This window comes from Sceloporus occidentalis, unplaced genomic scaffold (assembly GCF_023333645.1).
Source record: "Sceloporus occidentalis isolate IW3139 unplaced genomic scaffold, rSceOcc1.0.p SCAF_53, whole genome shotgun sequence".
Classification (NCBI taxonomy): domain Eukaryota; kingdom Metazoa; phylum Chordata; class Lepidosauria; order Squamata; family Phrynosomatidae; genus Sceloporus; species Sceloporus occidentalis.
In genome coordinates, this window is record NW_028317033.1 from 2357248 (window position 1) to 2381211 (window position 23964).

A 23964-nucleotide genomic window follows, 5' to 3' on the forward strand; every position below is an offset into this window, starting at 1 on the left:
CTAGCAAACATCCCGGCTCTCTTCTTGCCTCCGCTTCCATCGCCTGAGCTGTAATTGCAGTTGCAGCTTGTTGGTGAAGAACAGCTGTTTCCACCCTATATCCTGAGCTAGAGCTCTCATGTCCACAGTAACCCGGTCACAGGATCGCTCCACAATGTGCTCCCACAGCTTGTCCGAGTTACAGATCTGTTAAGGAGATAAAACAGAAATGGTAAAATACTTAAAAAGCAAATACCAGGATTGCTTGCAGCTACTTGCCTAGAGTAACAAACTCTTCAGTTCCGCTCTAGACATTTGAGTTCTCTCCATACTTTTTCAATTTCATCAGATGGCTGCCCAAAGTTTCTCTCTGCGGGTTTCCTAGCTAGAACATTCACTTTCTGTGAGTTTTAAAAGGAAGAGCGAATAGTTTCTCAAAGCAATCCATATATTTTTGGGAGCAATACCTAGCATGATGCAGCACTATGGATGGTTGAATAAATGTTCTACACTGCACAGGGTCTGTCCGTTATTCTGTTTATTCACTACACAGTGATCCACAAGTGTGTTTCTCTCATCTCCTTGACTCTGTATGCATCAAGAACATTTTCCATCTTGTATACCCAATATAATAAACCCCCGGGACCTCTTGTAAGACCACAACGGTCTCTGGAATTAGCGAGAGGATTCTGGGAAATCGCTAAGCTCAGCATCCATTTCCTTTCACTATTTTAAATTGTTTTCCATGGGACAAAAGAAAAACTAGACATAGATTCAACAGTCCAATTCTGTGAGGTATGAGATCATCACATAATTTGTCTTGCTTAATGTAGTTAAACTTGCAGGATTCTTTCTTCATAATGAATAATTAATACAGCGAGAACTATTTTGTCATCTCATCATAACATACCTACGACCCACTGCTTAGTGATCCTTTCGCCTTCGTGTACTTCCAAAACTGGTATAAACCAGTTATCTACATACCTGGGAAGTTCCAAGGGTCCTCTACCCAGAGCCCTCCCTTTCCTGGGGTAATAGCTTAGTGCAGAGACAGACTAGACAGTCAGACAGACAGACAGACAGAGTTCCCACGTATCCCAGCCTATAAAGATATGCATTTTAAAAAGAATGTCTACATAATAACGATAATCCATTATTGTTGGTAATTTAAGGAGGAACTCTCACAGCTTTCGGCATAAATCGGAAACGACTTATATCTTGTGCCTTATCTAATCAATTTCCACCCGAAGACTGCCTGAGCCAATCATCAGCAATCAGAAACGTAACTATCGGGAATACATACCGTATTTGCTCGATTATAAGACGAGGTTTTTTTCAGAGCAAATGCTCTGAAAAATACCCCTCGTCTTCTAATCGGGGTCGTCTTCTAATTAGGGCTGCAACAACTAATCGATAAAATCGATAATAATCGATAATGAAATTCGTTGCCGACGAATTTCATTATCGATTAGTTGAATCGATTATTATCGATTATAAAATGAGGGTTTTTTCAGAGCAAACGCTCTGAAAAATACCCCTCATTATATAATCCGTTTAGTCTGACTCACAGCAGCAGCTCCTACTTACCAGCCCCTCCCTGTAATCACTGTGACAACTTGCCCCGCCCCCTTCCTTCTCCCAGAAGGCCAGAACCACATGGCTGTGACACTCATCTAACTGTAAGTATAAAATTAATATTTGGGCTGCTGAAAGTTAGGGTAAGTGGGAGTTAATTTAGGGGCAGTTATGGTTAATGGGGTGTTTAGGGTTAATTTAGGGGAAGTTATGGTTAATGGGGTGTTTAGGGGCAGCTATGGTTAATGGGGTGTTTAGGGTTAATTTAGGAGCAGCTGTGGTTAATGGGGTGTTTGGGGTTAATTTGAGGCAGTTGTGGTTAATGGTATGTTTAAGGTTAATTTAGGGGCTGTTGTGGTTGACAGGGTCTTTAGGGTTAATTTAGGGGATGCTGTGGTTAATGGGGTGTTTAGGGTTAATTTAGGGGCAGTTATGGTTAATGGGGTGTTTAGGGTTAATTTAGGGGCAGTTATGGTTAATGGGGTGTTTAGGGTTAATTTAGGGTAGTTGTTTTGATGGGGTATTTAGAGTTAATTTAGGGGTAGTTATGGTTAATGGGGTGTTTAGGGTTAATTTAATGATGAGGACTGAGGGTTAATTTGATTAATTTAATAAAGTTAACTTAAGGTGCAGTTAGAGATAAAGGGGGGCCAAACTAAGGGGAATCTAAATCCTGGGGCAGTGAAGATTAACCCAGTACTTATTTAAAAAAGTATGATGTCAGTGTGATGTGAACGGGTCTGTGACTCTATGAGGGCACCATGAGATATCTGGGGGGTATAAGGCATATCAGGGGAGGACGGAGAGACATATCCGGGGGTATAAGGCATATACGGTATATAAGACATATGTGGGGAGGGCAGTGTGGCATGTCTGGGGAGGACGGAGTGGTGTATCAGGGTGTATAAGGCATATCTGGGGCCACAGTGGCATATCTGGGGGTAGACTGGAGTGGCATATGTGGGGAGGGCAGCGTGGCATGTCTGGGAGGTAGTGTGGCATGTCTGGGGAGGATGGAGTGGTGTATCAGGGGGTATAAGGCGTATCAGGCACAGTGGCATATGTGGGGGTGGAGTGGCATATGTGGGAGGCAGCGTGCAGTGGCATATGTGGGATGCAGCGTGGAATGGCATATGTGGGAGGCAGTGTGGAGTGGCATATGTGGGAGGCAGCGTGGAATGGTATATGTGGGAGGCAGCGTGGAATGGTATATGTGGGAGGCAGCGTAGCATATGTGGGAGGCAGAGTGGAGTGGTATATGTGGGAGGCAGCGTGGAGTGGCACATGTGGGAGGCAGCATGGCATATGTGGGAGGCAGCATGGCATATGTGGGAGGCAGCGTGGAGTGGCATATGTGGGAGGCAGCGTGGCGTGGCATATGTGGGAGGCAGCGTGGAGTGGTATATGTGGGAGGCAGCGTGGAGTGGTATATGTGGGGGGCAGCGTGGAGTGGAATATGTGGGAGGCAGCGTGGAGTGGCATATGTGGGAGGCAGCGTGGAGTGGCATATGTGGGAGGCAGCGTGGAGTGGCATATGTGGGAGGCAGCGTGGAGTGGCATATGTGGGAGGCAGCGTGGCGTGGCATATGTGGGAGGCAGCGTGGCAAGCCTGGGCTCAAACGTGCATAAATTGGGGGGGGCTGGTTGGGAAATAAAGACAAGAAATGTATTTTATCAAAGTTTTTTTTTATTCTGATGTTTGTATTTAACAATTTGTTTATTAAATTATTTTAAATAAATGAAAAATGTACATTCATTTTTTTATCCGATTAATCGATTAATCGAAAAAATAATCGGCCAACTAATCGATTATGAAAATAATCGTTAGTTGCAGCCCTACTTCTAATCAGACCTCAAATAGAGGTCTGATTAGGAGACTAAGATCCAGATCCCCCGCACCGCTGCAGGGGACCTGGATCCCCTTGTCTCCCCCCCCCACCCCACACACTTACCGGTGCTTCCTGCTGTATTGCCGGGGCAGCGGGTTGACGTCTACGCGATTCGCGTAGACAACGTCCGCTGCAGCCGGAAGGAGGCGTGGCTAGCAGCGGGGGTTGTCTGCGTCCGTCGCGTAGACCTTCCCCGACTGTCAGAGATCAGAGTTCCCCGCACCGGTGCGGGGAACTCTGATCTCTGACAGCCGGGGAAAGTATACGCGACGGACGCATACAAACCCCCGCTGCCAACTCCACCTCCTTCCGGCTGCAGCGGAAGGCGACGTCAACCCGCTGCCCCGGCTGGAAGCACCGGTAAGAGAGGGGAGGGAGGGGGGAGAGAGTGTGTGTGTGTGTATTAGTTAAATGGGGGTATAGGGTGTGTGTGTGTGTGTGTGTTAAATGGGGGCATAGGGCATTTCTGGAGTGGCGTTAAGGGGGCATTTAATAGAGCACTCTGCCTCCTGAAATGCCTTATACCTCCCTATATGCCACCCTGCCCCATAATATGCCTTTTAACCCCCTAAATGCCAGAGTGGCATATAGGGGTATAAGGCATTTCTGGAGGCAGAGTGCTCTATACAATGCCTTTTAACTCCCTTAATGCCACTCTGCCTCCTGGAATGCCTTATACCTCCCTATATGCCACTCTGCCCCACAATATGCATTTTAACCCCCTAAATGCCAGAATGGGATATAGGGGTATAAGGCATTTCTGGAGGCAGAGTGGCATATAGGGGGTCAAAAGGCATACCATGGGGCACAGTGGCATATAGAGAGTTAAAAGGCATATCATGAGCCACAGTGCCATATTGGTGTGGCAAGCCTGGGGGCAGATGTGCGTAACTGGGGGACAGGTTGGAAAATACAAGGAAATAAAAACAAAAAAAAATATTTTTCTCAATCATAGCTTTTATTTAAAAAAAATAGTTTACATGAATTAACATTTACTGGTAAAACTTTTTTCCTTTGGGGTCGTCTTATATTCAGGCTTTTTCTTTTTTTCCTAAGTTAATATTCAGATTTTGGGGGGTCGTCTTATAATCAGGGTCGTCTTATAATCGAGCAAATACGGTACATTAATAACTAGGAGAAAAACATGCAGATCACATAAAGAGGAAGATACCTTAGCCCACAGCATACACATAGGGTGGGTTCTTAATATATATAAATTGCTTATTTTAATCAGAAATACTATTACATATGTTTACTTAGTGTAAGGTATAACTGTAAAGTGTTAGACTTGAAAAAGAACTACTTATTTTCTTATAAAATTCAAATCTATAATACAAAAGTAAGAATTTGGTTTCAGAACACAAACATAAAGCAGAACGTTTCCGTGTGAAATAAGATATTAGGCCCCTGTTGGATTGAGGGATTTCCCGGCTCACATGACTCAAAGCCACAGATTACAAAGAGGGTGATGGAAGAGGGCTCAAAGTGCAAGAATTTCACATGAAATGCCCTCTATGCCCACATTCGATCTGGGATTTAATCTTGGGATTTTATGTATTTCCATTCACACTAAAATGAGGAAAACTAGGCTTTTCAGGTTACAATTTTTGTTCTTACAGGAATTGAACACATAGATTTTAATATTTTCAAACATACTGTACACAATACAATCTAAAAGCAATCTGATGTTACAGATCCACCAGCCATGTGCCTTTCTAACTTTAACTAGCCAACAAACAGAGTAATCTGAAAATCATTTACCGCATACTGATGAATTTAGCTCCCCCTGCTGGCTGCGTGAAGCTGTACAACTTAATGATGTGGAAAGGGAGATTTTTTGTAGCATTAATGTTCCCACTGGCAAAATGCATAAAACAATTTTGATGTAGGGATGGCTGTTATGGAATGGCACCCCTCTGTGAATATTAATGCACACTACCTGTATGAGGGATAGGCACCCCTCTGTGAATGACGCTTAACTCATAACACACTATCAGTGTTATGAAAGCTAGCCACATTTAGCTTAGGATCATGAGCTAATCAAGATGTCACTTCGAATTCACTCCCTTATCTAAATCATTTAGAGCCTCTTTTTGCTTGCGCTCCGCTTACTTCTACCTATGTGCAACACAGATGCCAAGCTTGCTATAACAATCACGACTGCCAGGCTTATATTCTTGCAGTAATGGGAAATGCCGATTTATTGGAAGGGTGTAATTGGGCACAATGTATATGTGAAACAGGCAACGCAATAAAGCTATTATGATGCCCTGCAAGTGACATCCCACCCCTCCAAGGTCCAAGCCCTTGGGAGCTAATAACGGTTGGTCAGTGACAGCTTCCAAAGATGTGTAATTCCTCCTCCACCACTTGCAACCATGGTTCCCAAATGGCTTGGAACATATGGTTTTTGTTTCGGACACAGAAGTAGGATTTTTTTTCCAAATATTATTGAGCAGATTCCATACTTCTTGTTTATTTGATGATTAGGGGTTTTTCCAATCTCTGGTGATGAACGCCTTTATTATGGTAATTATTGTCCTAAAATGAACAGGGCAACTGGATGGGAATACGTTTAGTAAAGCTACTTTAGGACATTCCAAGGTATTTAATGGAGTACATTGGTCAATCAAATGGAAAGTATCAGACCAGAGAGAATGCATTTTAGGGCAATACCACCATACATGGGCCATCGTTCCAATGCCATTACATTCTCTCCAGCTGTACTTGGTCATCTCAGGAAAGATTTTGCCCAGTTTGTGGTGGACTAGTATACAATCTGACTTTTTTAGTTATTTCTAAATTCATGGAGGAGTGGCAGGTTCCAGCCTTTAAATCAATGTAGTTCTGACTACCAGGCTGCCATATATCGTCATTTTTTAGTACCAGGTTCAGAGTCGTCACCTGACAATGGAGTATTATAGCAAACCAATGGGCTTTTAGGATAGTTAGGGGAGATCTTACATAGTTGAATAAGGGGAGTAAGATGTAACCCAATGTTGGGTTTCATTCGTTTAAGCAAAGGGCTCAGAAGGTGATATTTGCACAAATAGGTAAAATAGTCACAATGAAAGATTAGTTGAAAGATGTTTTTGTATCTGCACCCCAATGATTACTGGTAAGGTCAGGTATCTGAAGAGACAGGGCAAAGAGGGCTAGGGGCTATTGGGGCTGATATAAGTGGCGAGCGTTTGTCTGGCATTATATATCTATCTATATGACACCGGATTGTGCTAATACAGCAGCTTTATGACATAGATGGAAATTCAGGACTCAAAGCCCCCACCCCCGTTTGTTTGGTGTTTTGCATATGGGTATGGAGAGTCTAAGCTTTTCGTTACTGGAGACAAATTTAGTTATGCATTTTTAATCTAAGAGGTGTTTTGGAATCTGAGCCAGAATCCTGATTGAACCTTTTCTGGGTTTGACCCAGAGATTGCCGGGTGAGCGCTGCTCCTCCGGTTCAAGACCCGAATCCTCCCATTTTTTCCTTTAAATGGGGGTGTTTCCCACTGCCATAAGCGGGAATGCCCCCGACATCAGCGAGACCGCCCACCGACGTCAGTGTGCAGTCCTGGCCACGTCCCACAAGGGAGGACTCCTGGTAGCTGGAGCCGAGAAGTTCCCAGGTATGATTGGCCAAAATGGAGAAGAGAATGATGCAGATTCTGTAGTGTGTATGTTTATTTTAATACATGTTGTTATAGACTCCAATATGTTTTACCATATGCAAATTAGAGCAGCCATTCTTTACTGTAGCTGGAAAACGAGGCCTGTCTGATTCTCTCCTCCTCCAGCCGCCTCCACCGAAACCAGAAACTCTCCCGGTGAAGCAGCTCAATGTACCTGGCTGCTGCTATTCCCACTGATTTCAATGGCAGCTCAGCTAGCAATGACCAGAAAAGGATCTCCACTGAGCATGTGCAAGAAGATACATACCAAGATACATGTCCCGAGAGACCAAAGCACTAACTAAAGGATGCTGCCTAATTTCTATGCGGTAAAATGTCCTTGCGAAATGGACACCAATTTGCATTTAACATGAAAACGGCATCAGAGTGCTCCTTTAACCCCTTTGGGACCGTTTGTTATTTTTTTTTTACTATGTTTGCACTAAATGACTAGACCAGTTTTTGTGCTTTTGCTAAACTTTATTAAAACTCTGATTGCCCACTAACTCATTTATTGCACCCCCACACATTATATATTCTTTTTATTAGCACAAAGTAGGGAAAAAATGGGAAAAAAGCCTCCAAAAGTGTATTTAGGTATTTGTCCTGTTTTTGGAAACACCTCATATGCCTGGTATTTTCATTTATTTTTGGCAGTTACAGGGTTAAACATGAATGACGCGCATCGCTGTTTCTAAACTAGGTTTTTTTAAAGATGTGGTATGCTGGGACTTGCGCCTTGATAGCGGCCAGAAAAACTGCTGAACAAAAGTACCGTATTGGCTCGATTATAGGCCGCACCCTAAAAGTTAGGTGCTTTTTGAAAGAATTTTTTTTTAATAGATATGCTGCCACTCTGCCCCCCTCCCGAGGCACATTTTGGGGGCAGAGTTAAAACGCATCGTGGAGACGTTCACCGGCTGCGGCGATGCAAGCATAAACAACCTCCTCTGCCGGCACGTCTGCACGATGTGCTTTAACAATCTCCCTTGCCGGGACCCCCCGCGTTGCACTTAGACAATCTCCCGTGCCGGCATTCTCGCCATGGGAAGTGCTGGCAGGGGAGGCTGTCTGAGCGTATCAGAGAGTAGGATGCAGGTCCCCTGCAGCGCTGCGGGGGATCTGTATCTTAACCCTGCTGCCTGTCCGGCGCCTGGAACTGCATGTACGAATTGCGCATTCCTGCGCTAAACCCCGAATATAGGCCGCACCCCCACTTTAAAGACTTAAAGTGTGGGGGGCGGCCTATATTCGGGCAAATACGGTATATATTTTTTGAAAGGTGACATCCCAAAGTATCTTACTAGGGGCATTTTCACACTTTTGATTTAACCGTTTTAACGCCAGTCTGTCCTAAACATTGCAGTAAATATTTTTTCATTTTAAACAACCCCATTCTATCCAAAACACAGTATTTTAGTAAAAGTTTTCCCTGGGTACGTAAAATTACTAAAACAACTTGTGATTTGTGTTCAGAAACACCCCCGAGTACAGGAATATCCCATATACATGGGTAGGGCATGACTCTTTGGCACTGCAGGTTCAAAATTGGAACATGTGCATTACAGTTTTCAAACATGGAATTTTGATAGATCAGTTTGTTGGGTCCCGGTCTCATTTGAGACACGTAGATGTCCTATATTTCATTTTAACCCCCTAAAACTATGTATTACCAAAAACTAGACAGCTCAGGGAATCTAGTTAGGAGCATATTGGCCTGGCCCATGCAGCTTCCAAAGTCAGTCTGAAAAAAAAAAAAACATTTTTCACATCCACTTTGCGGTTTCACCAAGTTTATTTTTCTGAGTGGATATGTAAAAGAAAAGGTCTTGATTTGTGTTCAGTAACACCCCCCCCCCCAGAGTACAGCGATACCCGACTTGCATGGTTAAGTGAGGATTCTCACACATTGGAGTCAAAACCGGAACATGCGCATTTCAGTTTTCAAACTTTTTTGAAATTTGTAAGTGACAAGTTTAGGCCGCTGACATTGATCAGGGAGACTGATCAATACTCAGTGACTTAAAATGTCACCGACAAGTGATCAGTTAATAATTATGTATTTCTTTATTTAATATTCTATTTAATAATTTGTGGTTTTTTTCATTATTACCTTAGATGACCCTTCTCTCTTTCTAGGGCAGGGTCATCCAGTGGCTGCCTTAATGATTAGATCACTCCTATTGGCCAGGAGTGATCTGATCATGATCAGCCCACTTTCAATTGGTTCTTCAGCAGTTTTAACTGCTGCAGATCCTTAACTGCAAATGGAAGTACCCTTGACTTTCAGGTTAGCGCTGTTATTTATTTTTTAACATTTCTTTTTTTAAACTCTTTCATTGCTGATGCTTCATAGACGCACAGCATTGACTGATAATTAACCCCCACAAGCTTGTGGTGACAAATATTACCCCTGCAATGTCACGATCGTGTTGAGCCTGCAGAATCGCTCCCGTGTGAGTGATCAAAGGCTCGGGTGGCGACGTGGGGGCCTTTTTTTTGCATGACGTACCGGGTACGTCACAGAACTGATGAGCCCATTTTGGCATGGCATACCTGGTACATTACCGGATGCGATGGGGTTAACAGCCATTGTAAAAGGAACCCCACCACACAAAACGGGGTGTGAAAGAAGAGTGCCACACTGTGACTTCATTTGGGACTTTTTGTGCTACTTTTTAAAGCAGACTCCCCCAATGTCCAGTAATGTACACTTCTCTAATACTAATGTGTATCTTCATTTACCTGCATGCAAATCAGGCAAAATGTGGAATCTACGCAAAGCAGCATAATAATAATCAGCATCTTTCTCAGCAATATTCCCAGCATGTGAATTTTTATAACGCTAATAAGAGAAATACATGTTTAATTTACCTTCTGGAATGAGTGTGAAACCTGTGCGAGTTGAGCAATGTCTTCTAGGTCCAGGAAAGTCAGGATGTACAGAAGCAACGAGTCAGGGAGGCGATCGAGGAAATCATAGTATCCCTGGCACAGCTTGAGCACGTAATTCAGTGTATTCTGTCCAAAGACTATGCCTATCTGAGCTGGAGGGAGAAAGCACATAAGCTTTATTTTCAGTTTCATACAGTTATAGGGTTAACAAATTTTTATTAAGGAACGTCTGCCGCATCCAGGCTACTAGCTAGGTTGCTCACTATCCTGCTTTCAGAAACATCATGTTCTCCCATAGAGGGGAGAACATGCAGAACACAGGGGGTTTATACTTTTCCCCAGGGGTGATGCTGGACGTAAAATAATACAATCCCTGCACTTATACACAAAACTATTAACAAGTATTTACTATGCTGTAAACACAGACACACACACTTTAAGCTTGGAGTAGATCCAAAATGTGTTGTAATATGTTTCTTTATCAGGGGATTGATGACAGAAGCAGGAGTTTGCAGGTCAGCTGTCACTTCAACTCCCTCAATTCATGATTATAAAGATTCGTCAAAATCCTCCTGTAAAAAGCGTTGATTTGGCTCAGTGTATTGTATAGCTCAATAAAGGAGTCGACTTTGAAGAAATCTGATTTCATTATAAAAAGGGTTGGCAAAGCTCTTCCCGGAACATAATTTCACTGGGGTTGGTCCATTATACTAAATCGTTACTTTGAACAGTCTCTTTAGTGAATAAACTCAATTAATTTGAACCACTGCTGAATTAATTTCTAAAACACAAATATCCATCCACGTAAAACCATGGATAGATAAACCTTTACCTCTTCTCACGCCCGTATTCAGGATTTCACCCGTGCTGTACCTCTTCTCTGAAAATCCCGTTTTATCCCTCGTTAGTGGCTTTTAAAAGTTCTTTGAAAACCCACCTTTTCCAGAAGCATACAACCCTTACTCCTAACACCCTCCGTCATCACCCTAATCAAGCCATCTGAACGACCAACAATCTCTACAGATCGTCCTGATTCGATCAACCCCATCCAAGCAGTACCTTGCTACTGTTTGACTTCCCCCTCAACCACTGTCTAGATTGTAAGCTCGCAAGAGCAGGGCCCCTTCTTTTCTTGTACCAGATTTAAAAGTATTCCACTGAGTTTAACAGCTCTACGGAATGTGCTGTCGGTGTATAAATACTGTATTTGCTCGATTATAAGACGAGGTTTTTTTCAGATGCTCTGAAAAATACCCCTCGTCTTATAATTGGGGTCGTCTTATAATCAGACCTCAAATAGGTCTGACTATGAGACGACTAAGATCCAGATCCCCCGCAGCTGCAGGGGATCTGGATCCTCCTGTCCCCCCCCCCCACTTACCGGTGCTTCTGAGTCCCCGGTGTGTAGCTGGGACAGCGTGGTAGATGTCTATGCGATTCGCGTAGACAGCTTCCGCTGCAGCCGGAAGGAGGTGTGGCTAGCAGCGGGGGTTGTCTGCGTCCGTCGCGCGGACCTTCCCCAGCTGTCAGAGATCAGAGTTCCCCGCACCGGTGCAGGGAACTCTGATCTCTGACAGTCGGGGAAGGTCTGCGCGATGGACGCAGACAACCCCCGCTACTAGCCACGCCTCCTTCCGGCTGCAGTGTAAGTGCGTGGGATCTACACGCTTCCCCGGCTACATGACAGGGAACTCAGAAGCACTGGTAAGTTTGGGGGGGGGGAGTGTTAAATGGGGGGCATTTCTGGAGGCAGAGTGCTCTGTGAAATGTCTTTTAACCCCCTTAATGCCACTCTGCCTCCAGAAATGCCTTTTTAACCCTCTATACACCACTCTGCCTCCTGAATGCCTTAAACCTCCCTATATGCCACTCTTCCCCATAAAATGCCTTTTAACCCTCTAAATGCCAGAGTGGCATATAGGGGTATAAGGCATTTCTGGAGGCAGAGTGGCACATAGGTGGTCAAAAGGCATATCATGGGGCACAGTGGCATATAGGGTTAAAAGGCATATCATGGGGTACAGTGGCATTTAAAGGGTTAAAAGGCATATCATGGGGCACAGTGGCATATAGGGGGTATAAGGCATTTCTGGGGCAGATGTGCATAACTGGGGGGGCAGGTTGGAAAATAGAATGAAATAAAACCAAAATATTTTTCTCAATCATAGCTTTTATTAAAAAAACATAGTTTAGATGAATTAACATGTACTGGTAAAACTTTTTTCCTATAGGGTCGTCTTATTTTCAGGCTTTTTCTTTTTTTCCTAAATTAATATTCAGATTTGGGGGGTCGTCTTATAATCAAGGTCGTCTTATAATCGAGCAAATACGGTAAATGTAACAGCCAGGTATAGGCGTGGATACTAGTGAAGAATAAGGAAACAAAATGGCCACTGATGGTTCAGTCTCCATAGAAACCAATATGACTCCATGGATACCAATAGAAGATTCCTGCTATGACCCAACATCCAGCTTTTTACATGTGACAGTGGATCAACTGGGCAGACTGGTTCCCTCAGCAGGTTATAACCGGTGGGTTTCTACAAAACGTGGTCTTCAAATGTGAATTCAGCTCTTGCTAAAATCAACGAGGAGCAGGAGATGCTCTGCGGACTTCCATTGATTATGGGTTACGGCTACTTATCCCTGACTTTTGAAGCAGTGAATTTCAAGTCTTAGATTCTCTTCTCCCACCGATGGATCCTCTCTTACATGAAGGGAACAACTGTATGCCAATGTTTTCCCATACAGGGATATGTCCTGAAAGGTTTGCTTATGCCAACGATCACCCATGGATGGACATCTTCTGCTTCTCTGTACTTGACAAACCTTAAATATGTGGCTGATCAAACACCACTTCATGTTCCTAGAGCCTGGTTTCACATAGTTCTAGATGGATTCTCAAGTGGAAACCCTTTTTTCCAAAACCACTGTGCTTTAGTTAAGGTATAACTAGAAAATACTGACACTTTTTAACACTGGCACACATATTTATACACAAACACTCTCACAAACTTTTACACATACATAATCATGCTACATACATACACATTCGTGGTAACTCATGTACACACTGGCACACATATTTACACACAATCTAACAAACTTACATACATAATCATGCTACGTACACACTCATGGTAACACATACACCGCTTGGAAGAAGCATGTTCAACACCTATGACTTCTAAAGGTCTTTTCAGAAAGACATCTGTAACAATAGGACGGTAACACATTCTTTTCTATGTGTGTAAGATGTTCAAACTCTAATGGGATTGTTTGAATGGCTACTCCGACCATGATAAAACATGACATTTATATAAAGAGGTCCAGCAGATTCTGTAGCGTTATTACCAAAGTTGGATAGTGAACATGAATTGACAATACACAACCCAAGTATAAGGTTAACATATAAGTTAAGATATAATGCAATACACATGCATACGAATGGCTGTATTTTTAACCATTTCAGCTTGGGTTTGTGCTTTTGGTCTCCAGAACTGCAACCTATGAGGTAACTATATATGTTGTATAAATAACTCAATAGTGAAAATGTCTCTTTTCATTATTTGTAGATACATACAAACATTGTATATAATATATATATATAATATATATTATATATACACACATTTAATCCAAACTAGCTATTTTCCGGGTTCTCATTGCTACCCTTGTCAGCACTTTCGTTTTACTGCATGTTTTATTGTGATACCAAAGCCCTCCACCAGATGGCAGATGCACCGTCTCTGTCACCAAAGGCAATTTTCTCCTAACAATGAGATATAAAGAAGTCTCCCAGAGGTCTTACAGATGTTGCCTGCTTACAATGACAGGTACTTTTTTGAGATTTTACCCATGGCATACATTTAAAAAAAAAAATTTTGTTAACCTGTTTAACTATTTTTTCTATTTACCATTTTTTAAAAAAAATATTTTTCTTCCTCTTAATCACTTGGATCCTCTCTGTGGCTGATCACAGCATGATCACCAAGCACGGCTCTGTTATATACAACACATGCTTTATTCTTTTCCCGTCACAAAATATAAAACCGACTTCCATCAATAAAGCATAAATAAACCTTATACCATATGGCAGTTTTTAGGAAATCAAAAAATACATATGCACTTATATTTCCAGTCGCTTCAGGAGAACACCGCGTATCCCAGCTTGCAATTCACATACACCCCTTCCTGACTGGTAGCTTTGCAACATGTTTTCTGACTGATGCGGAAAAAAAAGGAAACTGGGTAAAATTGAGCTCAAATAAAGCTATTTCACAATGCGTAGGCTGAACTATTTTATGGCTAATTCCTGTTATTTATTGAAAGCTGTTAGCACACCATATAGGCAGTTTTTATTTAATGACCCGTTTGTAGATAGAGTTGATTTAAGTATCAGTGCACTAGGTGTTATTTTCCGTGGAGCACTATGTGACGACTGCTTCCTAGCTTCAACATGAGATTTGGATTCTACGGATCAAATTGGTTTAGTCCGAAACACAAAATGAGTCAATGTTGGACCTGGAGCTTCCCAGTAGCCAACAAAAACAGGCTATGGTAAAACGTTTAAAAAGTAGTTTAAAAGTAGACTGGAAACACTTTACACTGGGGTCAGCTCCCACATTTTGTCCAACAAGGACTTAGTCAAAGGCCAATGATAACCGTTCACAAAACAGAATTTTAACAGTCGATAAACAAGGTTCTACAAGCAGAATAATTCTTGGATGGTACAATAGTCATCTTCTATACAGTGCAAAAAGATTCACCCAACCACCTCATTTTCTATAAATAACTGAACAATAATTAAATAAACTCAATTAAGTGAGTTGTGTGTGTCCATCCTCGCTTAAAAAATTAACTACCCCGCATGCCGTCACCAAGGCTTCCCCCAGGGGCCTACAGTCAAATAGGACCTGTTCGCTTTACCAACTAGCGTACCGAAAATCTTTGAGGAGTACTTTGGGAGTGTAGTTGATTAATATAAGGGAGCCATGTCCTAAAGAACCTTTTAGTCTTAGGCTCCTTATTTAAGGTAGCTTCCAGCCAGTCCATTTTGAATGAGGGGGCGTAGGGTGTATCTGTATCTGGTGCAGAATGGTCTTTCGGGGAGAGTCGTAAAGCACCCAAGCTGTCTTCCTAATGTTGTAATGTCTCTCTAGATCCTAGTAATGTTGGCGCAAACTCAAAAACAGTGTCCGCCTCCCTAAGCCCTATATGATGCCGCCTCAACGGGGATGCATATGCATAATGGATTATTTTCAGATGCATGTCAGTACAGGTGGCTGTCAGAAAGTATTTTATTAAACCTAGACGTAACCGCAACAGCTGCTTGGTAGTCCAAGGTAGGTATATGGTTTGTCCAGGTAAGCAAGCCCGTAGTCTTTGGCCCAGTGGGAATAAAGCAGTCTATAAAGACCCCTGGTACTTCTAATGAGACCGTCCAATGAGCTGTACTGCATTTTAACCTAAAAGCGACTCTCAGGCAATTTAAAGCCTTCTTTGGCCACCATTATTGAGGCACCCATGTGGCTGGTGGGGCTGCTCAACACTAAAGTTTGGTCAGAACTTGCAACCTAAAAAAGCATAAAAAGGCATACACATTCAGATTGCTGCAAGAATAATAATGACCAATAAGTACACAAAACAAAGCATTTTGGGTTAAAATGCAAAGCAGCGTGACTGATTCAGCTCGTTGGTAAGCAATATAGTCCTGAAATTGCTCGCCAAACTCGGGGTACTTTGACGTAGTGGTGGGCTAAGAATTATATGGCCATATAGTGTGACGGAATTCAGAAACCAATATCTAATGCCTTAGGTAGGTGTTTTTTCGAATGGTATTCACTGGGTGTGCTCTAAATTCTTGCTTATTGGTCATTATTATTTTTGGTTTTAGCAGCAAAGCATCTGAGTGTTTCCGCAGTGCTCATGTTTTGCTATAATTTCCTTCTCTCTTTTTTAGTGTACCCACATTTTTGGACAAATTTTCTTTGACCTTGATGATTCTTCTGGTCATAGTGACATTACTGGGATCTTTTTTAGTTTTCAATGTTATGATTTTTTTTTACACATATTTATATATTTTTTAAATTTTATTTCACTGACCACATAGTAATTAGTAAGCTGGGCTCCACTGACCTGCGTGACTGGCTGCAGTACCTGAGTACCCTTTTTTTTGAATGGGCACCACGATCTTGTTAGAGGCAGCATGTCTGGAAGTGCAGCACCTTGGTAAGCAATAGAAGCATAAGATAGGACTCTCCAGACTTGGAGCACTCTGATGTAATGGTTGGGCTAAGCATAACCTTTATGCCTTAGATAGGTGTTTTTTGAATGGTTTTCACTGGGTATGTTCTAATTCTTGCTTTGTTTGTGTCATTATTATGGAATATGTGTACAGCCTTTATGCTCTTTAGGGTGCGCTCCCCTTTCTGTATTTTGTTTTAGAATGAGGCCACTGGCTGGAAATGAAAAGCAGCCTACAAACCAGTCTAGCCCTGTACGGTAAAAATACCCCTGTGTACGGGTTCTTTATCCAATTTGGAAACTCTGTCTTTCTTTAATAATCTTGATTACTGTCTCTGAAACCTTTTCAGTTCCAAGATGTCTCTTCTATGAACTATATACTGTATATATCATACACACACACACACACAGACACATACCGGTTTACGGGTAATAAAAATGCTTGACTTTGAAACATTACACATTAGACTCTGTTATTATACACACTTTAGCACAAATTACCCATGGCTTGTAAAAACTGTACTGCTTGTGTCTAATTTCCTAGTTCCGAACTGCTACAGCATTTTGCCCAACTCTGTGGGATTGTTTGGTTGAACCGGTAAAAACCCAAAACAGATGTTTGTAATATCATTTAAAATGTATACATCGTAGAGCTGTCCGCAGAAGGTGAGCAGATAACACACAAACATTACCCTAATCGGTATGACTGGATCGGACGATGAGAAGCAGGAGAGATTAATCTGGGCATCACTCATTAAAAAATTCAACAGTAGAGCTTACAAGGACAATAGCGACGGCACATTTCAGCTTCTAACCGCACAAAGCATGGCTTCCCAAAGCTCTCATCAGAACGCGCAAACAATGTCATTGAACTATACATTCCTACCTGAGGGTTTCCCAGCCAATGGGATATTTAAATATCATGAACATAAAATATGCCTCGTTATCTATCATGGAATTCCCCTTTTTCAAGGACAAACAGGGCTTCTATATTTATTTTTATTAGCACTAAGTGTGTAGAACGTATGTCATGGTGGAAAAATTGCCACTGCTGGAAAAAATGTGTTCAGCTGTATACGTCAAGTACAGCAATACATATACATATTTTCCAATCTTTTCAATGGCCAAACAACGCCTTACAAACAACACTCTTTACACCAGTGGGAAGGAGTAGAACACGTTTGCACTTTTTGTTCTAGAAATAGTTTGATCCCAGTAATGAACGCCTATTACCTGCATTATTATCACGGTTCCTAATGTTATCCTGATAAATATTATTCAGCTCGGAGATCCTATCTTTGGCCACCACAAGCAACGCCGGGGAATTACATGCAATGTTTCCTCCTTTGCTAGAATCCACTGCAGGAGTCCATGGCAGGTGAGAACCCATTCGCAGACTACATTCAGCACCACAGATTATGGCCCTCACAGATCCTCTATGGAAGTAATGATGTGGACTATGACATTTGATACATCTTTTTACACATGGTAAGCATTTGTTGGAAAAGCATTTTCCGGTTTCTGTCTATCCGGATGACACGTCACATTGATGTTCTTACTACTAACATCCAACATTTTATAAATGACCTGCTCTGCTAATATATACAAAGCTGCTTTTTAGAGGGGCTCTAAATCACTGCGCTCTATGTCAAGCCACCTGAACCTATCAAGAGCTGAAATTCACACATGCTGGCTGGACAGTAGTGACCAGGTGATTGGGACACAGTGATACACCTATTTGAGGTCGTTCACCTTTCTACAACCCCCCCGGGGTCAGCATATATCTCCGCTTCTAGGCCAGCAGTGAATCTTGCAGAGGCCTACTCACCTCAGCCTACGATCTAACAAGCGGGGACTTACCAGCCATAACCTCATTGGCACTGCCAGCTAGGGAGATACCGGCCTACTCCATGCTAGCCCTGCCGTGGAAGGTGAGGTATATTGAAACAAGCCCTAGGGCTGAGATCCGCCATGCCCACACAACTAGCCATACAGTGACTGTCACAGAGCTGGCTAGTCCGACCGACTACCTCCGCTGTCCTGTGCTCCCTTAACCTGGGACAACACACTTTCCCCGGTTCCCCAGTCACTAGCCGAGACTCAGTGTAGGGTAAAATCAAACGAAGACTGATTTATACAACATAATAATGCACCATGGGGTGGAGGGGTCTGATATTAAATTAAAACAATGGCAGTCACTCCCTGGTGGCAGATCCTGGCTGTCTGCTGGAGATAATCCCCTCAGCCAGTGATGGGATGATACTACCGGGGGTAGCCACAGAAGTCTTTACAAACCCAGGGCCCATAGTCAATAGGGAGGAGGCTGGCAGTCAGGCCTCTCCAGTGGCCCCAGTGATGGAGGGTTCCATCACAGTGACTATCACTGGCCTATTGGAACTAACCACACAATGGAATAGCCAGAAAGGGTGAAAGAGTGACATCCATAAAACATATTCCCTTTGTGCTACCACAACCTGTTGGTTGGCAACCTACAAAAGAGTATATAGACGCCCAGGCACTCTGCAGTAAAGACCGACGCCACCCGTCTATTGCTTAATTTATGCTTTGGGTAACCATACCATCTACATATGACCATTTTCAAAAAAACATTTTTTGTAACACCATTGGAGACTGTGGCTGCTAGGGGTTAATGTGGATTGTGGTCTGCCCATATGTGTCACCAATGATAATTCAAGACATCAATGCAATATTTCTGTTGCTGGTCTCCAAGCTGGAAAAACGAGCAAACTCCATTGATAGCACATTGGCCAAATTATAAACACAAGTCACGTTATCAAGTTAGCGTATAGGAACCCTGGAGGATAGAATATCTTACACTGAAGACGACAATTTTGTTCTTAAGTGCATGGATCCCCAACAGGAAAGCACCATTGCCATGCTGCAAGACTGCATAGAGGACCTGGAGAACAAGAGCACACGCAACAATCTGTGCATCATGGGGCTTCCTGAGTTTGTCCAGAATACATTAAGAAGATAGTCCCAGACTGGCTTCCGACAGTCCTTGAACATCTCTCCTCCAGAGAACAAGGTGACTGTGGAAAGAGTACAACCAGAAAGCCCAGAATCGACTGATTATTATAGGCATGCCGCTCAGTTATTAGATGCTGCTAGGCAGACAAGTTAAGATGGGTCAAACATTACATGGGCTGTGTCCTCTACTCTAGTAGGTAATATTTACTGATAACTGCAAATATATGACCATGTGTAACAATCAAAGCATTGCAAAAAGCAAAGGGCAATGGTATGTTCCGTGAAACATGACTGTTTATTGTTCAACGTGTTTGGACGTTTAACATACTTTCTAAGTACATGCCATCCTTTCCTGTACTTTCTTGAGATATCTATTGTTTGGTATCATTGTACTCCCTCTTTGAATAAAATAATAATAATAAAAAAAGAGTTAAGGATAAAAACTAATAGAAAACAGGATTTCATATGTTACCAGACTTTTTATTACTGTATCAAAATAGGTCTTGGTGTGCACAGTCCACAAAAAAACCTTTCCCTCGCAGGTACTAGGATACGGCCTGTTCATGGCCTATTGTGTATTCGTTGTCTGCTAAGTGACAGAGCTCTGGATCCCATGTTTCCATAACAACCGCTGTTGCCTTCCCCACATATCTTCTATATATCTAAGGCAAGTTCTGTTTAAATGATCTGGGCCTTTTGAATTCATATTTGATGCCTTTTAAATTGACATTATGACTCCATGTAGTATGTTGTTGAGGGTCTTACATGAAACATGAAACTTATTCATATAAATATAAAGAGGATGTATATGTTTGTACACATGATGCCTACTGCTGATTTTTGAATTATTATTATATATATATATATATATATATATATATATACCTTCCAAAAAAGACATTTTATTGGGGTCTATTCACTAAGGAAGATATTTGGATGAGTGTAGAACTTTGAATCTTACATCACCAGCCGATATCCCGTTACTTTGCACCAGGGGTGCAGGCCTCATTAGGATCCAACCAGTTGTCATTTGCAATATTAGACAGTTTTTTATATACATAGCGTGGAAGAAAGAATAGAGGGGGAGATGTGATAGCAACATTGAGTTACTTAAAGGGTTTGAATTAAGTACAGGAGGGAAGTTTATTTCAAAGGAGAAGAAATGCTAGAACAAGAGGCCATAATCTCAAACTAGAGGGCCAGGGGTTTAGATTTACATTACATCTTGAATCTAAGACAAGACCAAGGACAGAACAATGTCTAACTCTACATCAGGAAAGCAGGGCAGACCAGATGGGCCGAATGGTTATCTGACGTCAAATTCAATGTATCTAAGTCATGGATTGTAAAATAGTTCTAACCCACTTTCTTCCTGTAGCGTGGATCTTGTCTGCAGACATCCCAGTCCGGGGTGTGTTCCTTCTACTCACCTTGCAATGTTGTATCATCTACAAAGTCAACGTGCGACTCTTTAAGTTCTCCGGGTTTAGTGTTACGGAATTCACTTCTCAGAGATATTTTCCACCACCTCAAGATAACCTGCAGACAAAGGAAAAGGTGGTGAGACAGAACATACTTCTCCCAAATGGAGCAACAAAAGCTATACAGACTAAGAACGTAAGTCCCAGAAACCAGGTGATGAAAACTCCCGGCTACGGTGTACATCTCAGACATAGACGTATTCACTAAGGGATAATTTGGCCCTCCCTATTGTGAAAGATTGCTGAGGTTGGGGTTTGCTGTGGAAATCAAAGCTACTGATGTGGAACCCTCCGTTGCCTGCAACTGCAGTGTGGGTTTTACTCACCAATAAGTTATTTGTGGTCACTCAAAAAGAAAATGGCATCTTCTTGGCTTAAAGTGGGCTTGTCATGTGTGTGCACTACTGCCTTCCATGCTAAGTACATACCATGAGAGGTGCCGGGTGGGCTGATGGAGCAGAGGCATGTCCACAATCCATGCATGTCATATTGCGCAGAAGATTGTGAATTGTATAGCCCAATTGGTAGGTTATATATCGGAGAACTTCTGGCTCCTTTTTTTATTTCAATGTTTTATTGGATTTGTTGTAAGACCAACAGAGGAACAGAATCCACCAAAGCAGGAAAAAAAAGAGTGTATATTTTGTATCTTAATGACAAATAAATGCAGTTATGGGCTTCATGCGGAGACCACAGAATAGAGAGCAGAGAAGAAATTAATGTTTATATCGCAATCATATTCCACAGTGCGGTACAACAGGTAAACAGGACGTAACAAGCAGTGAATCGCATAGCTATTTGGACTTAGAATACCAAAAGGTAAGGATCAAACAAGCTTTGGAACCAGAAGGAGGCGAGGGCATAAGATGCACTTTTAAATAAATTCTACGGAGGTTCATCCCAGAAGGTTTTCCCAACACATGGTTAATGTAATCGCATTCGCTGTATTATAGCTCTCTTGGCTCTATTCACTAAAAGAGGAGTTGACAGGAGAGATGTAGTTTTAATGCCTTGACTACATGATACTTTATGAAGGTACAACTCAAGTGGACTTCTGTTCCAGGAGGTCGGCTGGCCCTGTAGAGTGTATGGTTAAACCTCCTTACCCACAGATGTAGGACAGGGCCAGCTCACCCCTTCTTGCTGGAGCAATTGTCAGCATTTGGCCATCATAATGAATAGTGAAGTGAGGGAGTTGAAACAACAACTTTCCATTTAGTGTCCTCAATGTTTAGCAGATGAACCCAATACCACTATTATTTATTGTTTTATATATAGATTCCGCAGTGCTCTACAAAGGGTAGGCAGGACATAACAATTAGTATAAAACATAACAAGATGACTTACAGAAGCAATGGTTGAGGAGGGCCCTGCTCAATTAAGCTTACAATCTAGACTCATCAGTCCCTTTATCTTCCAATGTATTGCACCTTTTCTTATTTGCAACCTCGCAAATGTAAATAATTTTTCCTCCCTCACCTCGTTTCGCGTCAGAAGAAGCTGATAAAAGTCTTTGTTGGGGGCAGGTGCTTGTGCGGTGGTCTCCAACAGGACCTCTGGTAAGAGAGTCGCCATCTTAAGACGCTGTTTGTGGTAACCATGGAACCGAGGGCGGATAACCCATTCTCCACAGAGATCGCTCCGCGAAGAGGCGGAGAATCGACCTAAGGATCCCTGCGCTCCACATACATTCCGAACAATAAGCAGCAGACCCTGCGCTAAGAGCGTCTACATAGCGACACCCGTGTAAAAACATCCCACCGCCGGGCAACCGGACAGGAACTGTCAGAGCTCAGCCTGTGGAGGGTTGCTGTGTTGGAACGTAACTGTCTGAAGCACCTTTGTAAAAGAATCCACCGAAATTAACGATTTCCTGCGGTTTACGGCAGGTGACCCTGCATTTTTCGAGCAGTCGCAAAAGCGTTTGTCGTCAATCACGGAGCGAGAGAAGGGGCGGTTTTTTTCCTTCACAAAGTAGTTGAAGGGTTACAACAGTCCCACTCGTGGGATCTGGGACCCTTTTGTTAAGTAGTTCACGGATGGATACGTAGCTTGACAGGACTCTAAGGCCCATGAAGTAGTTCCGCCGCTTTGGCGGAGAATTTCTCACTTGTAAAATAGGGCGCGGAGGGATCTGGGCCGCGCGGCCTCAGCTGATCGGCGAGAAGGTGCCGGAGAGAAGCGGAGACACTGGGGGGAGCGTGGCGGAGACAGAGGTATTGGGGCTTCGGGCTGTTATTTATCTCCTGGGCAGCCCTTGGGGCAATAACCACGACTCTGAGGGTATTGTTAAGAACATGGTGTATTTATATAGGTTTTAATGGCTGTAAGTGTGTGGGATTGCGCTCCGGGCTAAAATGGGGCATAATACACAGCCAACTCATTCTAGGTATGCCAATGGGTCTGGGCCTATTATAAACTTAATGAGTCGTCAGTGGGCAAGTGGAGCCCTAGATCCTATACAGCCGGGGCCCTTATATAAGGCTGCTCTACGGTATGGCCGTGAAACGTACACAGTATTATGTAGCGTATCTAATATGATATGTTAAGATTGTTTGGGGGAGAAATGCGGTCCTAATCTAACTCCACGCAGACTCCTGTGTACGGCTGTCGGTTGAGATACGTGTTAGTTTTGATGGCATGCGCGGGATTTAGATTTACTGAGGGATTACATGTTATGGGGTGGGTTTTGTCCTGTGGCCCGGTGTATACTGAAGGGATTCGTCGCCCAATCTAGTGCTGCAGAGAAGTATCAGATGCCTTCCTTCCAGGCCTTAATGTAACTGTATTGTCTGTGGTGTCGTTTAGAGGGTAGCCGGGCCATCAGTGGGTATTCAGTATATAATGTTGGGGCCTATAGCTCGTATATGCAGCTTTGTTACCCGGGCCCCTGAATCTTTCTCGTTTATGACCCCTGCGTATATAGGGGTAACTTTATAGAGGGTCCCTTTATTTCATCCCCCCCCCCATTAGTGACCCTGTGTCTCCAATGCAGGGTAATTTTGTACCCATTGACCTGTTATGGAAAAAAAAAAAAAAAAAGTCAGCCTCCTCTCTGCCATTTGGTCAGCCATTTTCAGTTGCCCCCTTAACCTTTTGTTACCCGGATTGCTGTCTGTTTTTTGAGCGGTGAAGTAAGCCTATAAATAGCTAATAAATATAGCCTTAAGATGGCTTTAGAGCAGGGCCTTCTTTGTGTTGTCACATCCAGCTTCCTGTTATTGTTCTTGCTGTGGG

The 23964-nt window shown here is 42.8% G+C and overlaps 1 protein-coding gene across 1 annotated transcript; it reads right to left on the bottom strand.

The window, feature by feature from the left end:
• LOC149288197 (F-box only protein 36-like) lies at window positions 1–22302 on the bottom strand. Its single transcript, XM_089491962.1, has 4 exons — window positions 22207–22302; window positions 20677–20785; window positions 9989–10161; window positions 1–186 (listed from the first exon to the last, which is right to left on the bottom strand). The coding sequence occupies exons 1-4, from the start codon at window positions 22300–22302 to the stop codon at window positions 1–3; spliced, it is 564 nt and encodes a 187-aa protein (XP_089348088.1).
• Window positions 22303–23964: the final 1662 nt, after the last annotated feature.